Raw genomic sequence first — 8,091 nt, 5'->3', positions numbered from 1 at the left:
ACCATTCCACACCCCACCCCTACCCCTACCCCCCACTCCATCCCTCGCCACACACACACACACCTTTTTTTTAGTTAAGCCTAGAAGATCCTGCCCATTTCACTCTCTCTAAGGTCAGGCCTAGGCCTAGATTAATCATATAGCCTTTGACATTAACCATCCTGAAGGGTTATCTGTCTTACTTCTGGTTTTATAATAATGAAAAATGGGGTTATACTTAAAATATACACCAATTTGAAGTAAGACCTCAAGAGAGACCATGGGCAAGTTTATTCACCGGTTTTCTAATGTGCACACAGACATAAAGTGCCTAGCCCTGTGCCAGGCTCACAGCAGAGCGTAAGTGCTAGCTCTCTCGCTCAATGGTTGCATAAACAGGACATCAGGGGTTCTTCAGAAGCCAGCCTTGAAATCCCTCGCTGTGATTTGAGATCACTATTATCAGTATGGATTTCAGAAATGAGGACCCTGTAAAATCCTTGAAGGCTCTCAGGATAAGATGTCAACTGGGTAAGAATTAGGAGACACCAAGTCACTGCCCCTTGCAGTGGGCACCAAAAAGAACCGGCAGCTCTTCTTTGTCCCAAGCAAAAGCTTCAGATCAGCTTCCCCTTTCCTGGGCTCCAGCTGTGGGCCCGGGCCTGGAACTCCCGGAACCCCCTCCACTGTGACAGGACTCGGGGCACCTCCTCACTGCGCGGGCTCCCGGGCCTCTCGGGGGCGCAGCCCGCCCCACGTCGTCGGTTTGTTGGTGAAGGGGTGCCACTGGCCCTGGACGCTGGGGCTGTCGGTGTGAAAGGGCTTGCGGATGCGGATCACGTCCAAGCCCGACTGGTTCGCCAGCTTCTGCACCAACGCCGTGATCTCCTCCACCGCCTTGCAGTTGATGCTCTCCTCGCGCACAGCCCCGTTCACTGGCCGGAGGGAGGGCGGGGTGAGAGGCAGGCAGCGCCGGAGCCCCGGAGGCCGCCCTCCAGCCCCCGCCCGGCCCCACTCACGGTATTCCGCCACGATTCTGGGCACAGAGCACGGCCGCGGGTTCACGTATATGACGACCCCTGGGTTCCGTCGGGCGAAGTCGGCCAGCTCCCGTTCCACGAACTCCCTGAAGGACCCAGAAGGGTGAGTCCCGACCCACGGCCACCTCTTCCCAGCGTCGCACCTCCGGCGCCCTTCGCCCAGCTCACCTGGCGCCGCGGGAAGAGGGCGCGTCGCGGCTGAGGCTGACGCTGAGCCGCTGCAGCTGCTGCACGTAGCGACCGAGCCCGTTGTGGAGAACACTGGTCAGAAAGCGGCTGGGGGTGCCGCGCGCCGTCATGGCGTCAAGTCCCAGGCCACCGAGCCCCGCCCGGAAGCGAGGGGGCGGGACTAACGCCCGCGCTTCCGGTTCCGGGGACTCCAGGCCCGGGGAAGTTTTGATTCCGAGGTCTCGGAGAGTGGCGCGTGCCAGTGACCCACGTTGCGAGCGAAAGGCGTGAGACCGAGTGGTGACTCGGGACCAGGGTCGGAGCGTCGGAGCTCTTGGCAGTGGAACCGGGGGAAGACACGCGGGCGGGTGCAGAGGGGCGGGAGCCGCACAGGGTCTCCCTGGTCGCGTCGAGTCCCCTTTGAGGGCAGGAGCAGAGAAGAGAGCCACTAGTTGGGGACCTAGAGCAGAGGGGCTACAGAAAGGACGCAGACGGTTGTGGCGATGAAGACGACGAGGAGACTCCGTGGAGGGTAGTGCTGCTGGACACATGATCTGGAGAAACCCTGTCGGGGAGCGGGAGGCGATGGGAGAAGCTGGAAAGGCGCAGAGAGGCAGGGAGCCAGACAGCAGGACAGAGATGTGAAAGGGTCGTATAGATGGGCGCGGAGGGAAGTAGCAATGCGGAGGGGCAAAAGAGGATTCAGAGAGCTGTGTATGAGGGAGCAGTTTGGAGAGAGATTGAGCTCTTAGAGTGCTGCGTAGATAGATAGAGGATTACTAGGGCCTGAACAAGTGAAGGCACCCGAACCAGGCACCTAAGGCCTTTCACGTAGGGACTCCCTCCATTTGACTGGGAATGTGGGTCCTCCTCCGAAGTGCGTCCCCCCTCCGTATCCTGTTGCCCCTGCGTGGGGAGTGGATGAGTCGGAGGGGCCTGCCCCGAAGCTTGGTGCCAGGCCCTCCTCGCAGGCGGTATAGGAAGGAGGCTCTCCCAGCCTTGGAGGTACCAGTGTTGCCTGTAACTGCCACTGAAATCCGTCAGTATTTGCGAGCACATGGGATCCCCTTCCAGGATGGCCACAGCTGCCTGCGGGCACCGAGCCCCTTTGTGGGGGCCTCGCAGCTCAAGGACCAGACTAGTGCTACCACTTCCTTCAGCCTCTTCATTAACAAGACCACAGGCCGCTTTCTCTGCATGACCAGCCTAGCAGAGGGGAGCTGGGAAGACTTCCAGGCCAGTGTGGAGGGGCGCGGGGATGGCGACAGAGAGGGAGTGCTGCTTAGTGAAGCCCCAGAAGCTGAGGACAGTGAGGAAGTCCGGAGGATCTGGGACCGAGCGGTACCTCTCTGGGAGCTTCCTGAGCCAGAGGAGGCGCAGCTGGCTCGCGTGATGTTTGGCCTTACCAAAGTGACGGACGACTCACTCAGGCATTTCAGTGTGCGGTACCTGCGGCCTGCTCGCAGCCTTGTCTTCCCTTGGTTCTCCCCTGGAAGTATGAGACTACGAGGCCTGAAGCTCCTAGGGGCCGAGGGCCAGGGGGGTGAAGTGCACTACGTGGAGACCACCATTCCCCGCCCTGGTGCTTACCACAATCTGTTTGGATTACCACTGATCAGTCGGCGAGATGTTGAGGTGGTACTGACGAGTCGTGAGCTGGACAGCTTGGCCTTGAACCAATCCACAGGGCTGCCCACCCTTGCCCTTCCCCGAGGAACAGCCTGCTTACCCCCTGCCTTGCTCCCTTACCTTGAACAGTTCCGACGTATTGTGCTCTGGCTGGGGGATGACCTTCGGTCCTGGGAAGCTGCCAAGTTGTTTGCCCGAAAACTAAACCCCAAGCGATGCTCCTTGGTGCGGCCTGGGGACCAGCAGCCCCGTCCCCTTGAGGCCCTGAACCGAGGCTTAAATCTTTCTCGAATTCTGCGTTCTGCTCTGCCTGCCTGGCACAGGTCTATTGTGTCTTTCCGGCAGCTTCGGGAGGAGGTATTAGGAGAACTGTCAAATGTGGAGCAGGTAGCTGGTGTCCGCTGGAGCCGCTTCCCAGACCTCAATCGTCTCTTGAAGGGACATCGGAAGGGCGAGCTGACGGTCTTTACAGGTGACCCTTTGGAAAATCAGTGCTTGGGTTGGAGGCAGAGAATCAGGTGACAAAAACGTGGGTTTGGGTCCCAGTGAATGTTGGAAGAGGAAACTTTCCCTCCCAACTTTGAAGCCCTGCTTCATGTCTTGCTTTCAAGGGTAGGACTATCCTCCCTCACCCAGATCTGTGTTCAACCCCCCTGCAGGGCCAACAGGCAGTGGAAAGACGACATTCATCAGTGAATATGCCCTGGATTTATGTACCCAGGGGGTGAACACGCTATGGGGTAGCTTTGAGATCAGCAACGTGAGACTAGCCCGGATCATGCTGACACAGTTCGCTCTGGGGCGGCTAGAAGACCAACTGGACAAGTATGATGAGTGGGCTGACCGCTTTGAGGACCTACCCCTCTATTTCATGACTTTCCATGGACAACAGAGCATCAGGTAAGATTCCCAGACCTGGGGTTTTCAAAGAATGGGAGGGCAGGAGAACAGACCCTGGACAGAGTTTTCAGGATGCTGGCTTTCTGCCTGGGATAGTCTAGAGACTACTTGTAATTGACTCTTGAATTCATTGCCTTTTCCTCTTCCCAGGACTGTAATAGACACAATGCAACATGCGGTCTATGTCTATGACATTTGTCATGTGGTCATCGACAATCTGCAGTTCATGATGGGTCACGAGCAGCTGTCCACAGACAGGTGACATCCTCTTGTCTAGCTGGAACCCACTTGAAGACACATGTCTTCTCAGGCAGCTGGCCTCTAGGCACATACACTGTACTCTCTTGTTTTCTGACACATGTGCATGCACATGCCACCCCATGTGTATTTCTGTCTTTATAGAGGTGTGAGGTGTGGCAATGGGAAGTACAGATAGGGACCTAAGTGTGAGTCCTTGGGTAGAGGGAAGTAGAGTGGAGTTGTGTGCTTTGTGGAGATGTGAATGAATCCAGAGTATGTGTTTATTCTTGTCCGTCTGTCTGAGTCTGAAAACCTCTTTGCTTTGTTGGGGTGGGAGCAGGATTGCAGCTCAAGACTACATCGTTGGGGCCTTTCGGAAGTTTGCGACAGACAGTAGCTGCCATGTGACACTGGTCATTCATCCCCGGAAGGAGGATGATGATAAGGAACTACAGACAGCATCCATTTTTGGTTCAGCCAAAGTAAGTGGCCTTTAGAGGAGCCCAACCTTTGGAAACTGCAGGGGGCAGGTGACCAGAGGTAGCCCTCCCTCAGCTTTAAATCATCTTGACTGCCCCTCTGGAAGAGGCAGCTGGGGCCATGACATGAGGAATACAAAGTCCGATAATAGCTGGTCCTTTGCCCTCCTCACCCTCCAGGAGCTCACATCCTCTGGTGGGGAAACAATGGGAGAGTGATTACAACTCAGTGTGATAGAAGTTATGATAAGCAGCACAGGTATTTGGGGAGCAAAGAGAAAAGACATCTGAGTCAGCCTGGGACATCTGGGGAGACTTCCTAGAAGAGGTGTCAGCAAAGGTTGGGTTTAGTTTTGGCTGACAGTAGGTGTCAAATAAATGGGAAGGCCTTCTGAGCAGCAGGACCAGCCCGATCCTAGAGCTCCCCATGGTACACTGAGTGCCTATTACATGCCAGGCCCGGGCTGGGCACAGGGAATACAGGGCGAGGAGCACAAACTATGTGCCACAATGGAACAAATGTGGAGCTAGGGAAGAGAATAATACAGAAGTGGAAAGATGGTGGTACCTTCTTTATTTATGGGGATCAAGAATGGTCTCTCTAGTGAAGTATGACATTTAAACCAAGACCTCAATGATGATAAGATGCTGGGGTTGAGTAGGGTGGTGAGTTGTAGAGAAGTGTTACAAGCAGAGGGAACAGCAGATACAAAATCTGGGACAGCAGCAAGGTTGTCATGGAACTGAAAAATCAAGTGGCCTCGAGCATCGTGGTCAGTAGTTCAAAGAGCTTTGATGAAGGGGAGGAAGCACTTTTCTTTCCTCATTCTTGCCACTTCTCCCTGCACGCTCAACCTTTCTTTCTGCTTCTCTCATATGTCTTCTCACTGCTCCTTTGTCCTCTGCCCCCATCCCTCAGGCAAGCCAGGAAGCAGACAATGTTCTGATCCTGCAGGACAGGAAGCTGGTAACTGGACCAGGGAAACGGTATCTACAGGTGGCCAAGAACCGCTTTGATGGAGATGTAGGTGTCTTCCCACTTGAGTTCAACAAGAGCTCTCTAACCTTCTCCATACCACCAAAGAGCAAGGCCCGGCTCAAGAAGATCAAGGATGACAATGGGCTAGTGGTTAAAAAGCCCTCTTCTAGCAAAAAGGGTGCTGTGTCCCAGAACTCTGAGACTTACCAGAGCAAGACCCCCAACTCCTACCAGCCAGACCCCTCTAAGCCTTCAAGGTGAAGGCATTACAGAGCTGGACACTGAAATAAGCCTGACAGGACAGGCTGTGGGGCATAGACTCTTTCTTGGCCCTCTGCTAGGGCTACCTGTGTCCTGTGGTCCTGAGCTACGGGTTCTTCTAAGTCTGAGGGAACTAGCCTAGGGCAGGGTCCCATAGTGAGAGAATTCAATTTAGCAAATATTTGAGAACCTACTGTGTGCCAGGTTTTGTTCTAGGTCCTAGGAATGTAGCACTGACAAGACAGATAAGGTCCCTGCTTCCATGGAACTTAAAATCTGGTGTGGGGACAAGTAAGCTAATGAACAAATAAATACAAAACACACTTTTAGATAATGAAAAATGCTATTTAAAAAATAAAATAGTCATGGGATAGTACTTACAGGCTAGTTTAGATTAAGGTCTGAAAAGTTGTCTCTGAGCAGAGGACATTTGAGCTGGGGCCTAAAGAACTAGTATTGAGCCACGAACATCTGGAGAAAGAGGGATCTAGGCAGAAGGAAAGGTAAATGTAGAGGCCCTGAGGTGGGAATGAGCAAGTTGAGTTCAGAGTAGTGGGGTCAGGCCCCCTGAACCTGGAGGGAAATAGGGGAGTTTTGGCCAAAATTCCAGCACAGGCTTTCCGAGTCGAAGGGCGACATGGTAGGTACCAAACTCCTCCGCTCCACTCGAGCTTGCTGTGTGGTGGCACTCAATACCATTGGATCCTAGGTGCTTGACCCTGTAATATTAGGGCCCCAAAGGTGGAAGCGTAGCCAGAGAGCCATGGAAAGAAGCTGTGAACCCAGCGTGCCTGCCACCTGGACACATTGTATGGTGTGTTGCCTCAGACCGCTGCATTGGATACAGTCATCATTTTTTGTAGAGCCTTTTGAAGTTTTACTAAAAAAAAATTTTCCATTGCATTCTGTGCTGTTTCTTATTTGTCCACCAGGTGTCTCCCCAGTCTATAACTGGATTTTCCTCTGAATTGGGATGGGTCCCCTCCCCCACCCCTAGTCTTTGAGCTGTATGCTCCCAAGGAAGCAAGAGCATTAAAGGGCCTTTACATGCACACACCCTTAACACCTCTTCTTGGCCTGGGGAAGACACGATGGTGTCTCTTTATCCCTGTTTTCCTTGAGGATCTCCATGTGATCCCTGGCAGAGGTGTGGGTCACCTGGCCACTTACCTAGGCTCAGCCTGCCAAGCTGTCCCTCTGTGATAATAAGCCACTCACGGACCTCTCGCAATGTGGACTCAGGCGTAGCATATTCTTACCTGGCCTCCATCCACTTCCCTTTTCTTGTACCCTCTCAGTGTTTCTCTTATGTTAGTGTGTGTCAGAACTCCTAGGACTCTTGTTTTAAAAAGCAGAACATAGGCCCAACTTGCCCCAATCCTCACAGATTTTGAATTCTGGAGGTTCAAGGAGAGACATAGGATTCCTCATTTTCAACAAGTCCTAAGGGAGATGAGAAAATAAGTTACCCAGAGACCCTGTCAGAAATATTCCTAGATGATGAGACTCATCTCACTTCCTCTAATATCCTAAAATCCCAGTTTCCCTTTAGATTTGCCTGCAAAAGTGGTAAGAATGCAAGAGGGGCCTGGGGAGAAGCCTTTTGTAAGGGTGGTGGTTGGTTCCCCGCTCCCTGGAAGCAAGGCTGCGCTATCAAGATCTCCCTGTCAACCCAAGAGGGGGCTTCTAGGACCCTGCAGAAGGGCCTACGGTTGCTGTCTTTTATGTGTGAGAACTGTGACTACAATTGGCTCCTGAAACAGACCTGGAGCTAAGCTGTTTGGGGGGAGAACCTGGGGGAAGGGAGGGGAGAGCTCCTGGAGGGCCTCCCTTCTTGGGGGTCTCTCCCAGACTGGCTGGAGCCAGGCCTCCTAATCCCGGCAATAATCATTCCCAGCCGCTGGCTGGTCTAGGCCTCATCCAGGGTCTGTAACATTGAACGTCAGCCATGCCTTCCAGATGCACACCACTAGGTCAGTCCTAATCTATAAAGACGTGGGTTCCACATTCTCGTCTCCCTATAATGTTTTGTGTGTTCTCAGGAAATCCTTTAGGGGTTTCCATTAAGGGAACATTGTGAGGTGTCTGTGAATTGGGGATAGAGGGATAGATACACACTTGCCTGTCTGTCTTGCCCCATCCTCCTAACAGACACCCCCACACAATATAAACCAGAATGCTCCCCCTGCCCTACGCCCTATACAAATACATTCCATTCCACACCTGTTTTTATTCACATCAAGATGAGCCCAAAATGTGTTCAGGAGTCCCTGGAACCTAGAAAGCAATGAGGGATCCCTGAGTCCTGTGTAAGGGCCCTGGGAGCCACTGACCCTGGACACAGCCAAAATGGATTGAGGCAAAGTACTCTGCTTATGTCCAACTGGATGTTAAGAATCTCCCTGAGAGCTCAGGA

General features: G+C 53.3%; 2 protein-coding genes across 3 annotated transcripts; one reads left to right on the top strand and one right to left on the bottom strand.

Annotated features, from left to right (window-relative positions):
* Positions 1–247: 247 nt before the first annotated feature.
* Positions 248–1,350, bottom strand: MRPL43 (mitochondrial ribosomal protein L43). Of its 2 annotated transcripts, XM_081074676.1 has the most exons (3): positions 1,188–1,350; positions 999–1,105; positions 248–914 (listed from the first exon to the last, which is right to left on the bottom strand). In XM_081074676.1, exons 1-3 carry the CDS (start codon positions 1,316–1,318, stop codon positions 691–693), a joined length of 462 nt encoding a protein of 153 aa, XP_080930802.1. In that variant the 5' UTR covers positions 1,319–1,350; the 3' UTR covers positions 248–690. The 2 variants fall into 2 exon arrangements, with proteins under 2 accessions (XP_080930802.1, XP_080930801.1); XM_081074675.1 differs by having other exon boundaries at positions 248–1,105; positions 1,188–1,341.
* Positions 1,351–1,400: 50 nt separating this feature from the next.
* On the top strand, positions 1,401–6,577 carry TWNK (twinkle mtDNA helicase). The gene is made up of 5 exons (XM_081074673.1): positions 1,401–3,288; positions 3,476–3,716; positions 3,867–3,974; positions 4,297–4,438; positions 5,355–6,577. The coding sequence occupies exons 1-5, from the start codon at positions 2,046–2,048 to the stop codon at positions 5,673–5,675; spliced, it is 2,055 nt and encodes a 684-aa protein (XP_080930799.1). The 5' UTR covers positions 1,401–2,045; the 3' UTR covers positions 5,676–6,577.
* Positions 6,578–8,091: the final 1,514 nt, after the last annotated feature.

Source organism: Rhinolophus hipposideros, assembly GCF_964194185.1.
Source record: "Rhinolophus hipposideros genome assembly, chromosome: 15".
Taxonomy (NCBI): domain Eukaryota; kingdom Metazoa; phylum Chordata; class Mammalia; order Chiroptera; family Rhinolophidae; genus Rhinolophus; species Rhinolophus hipposideros.
This window is presented reverse-complemented; position numbering and strand designations above follow the sequence as displayed.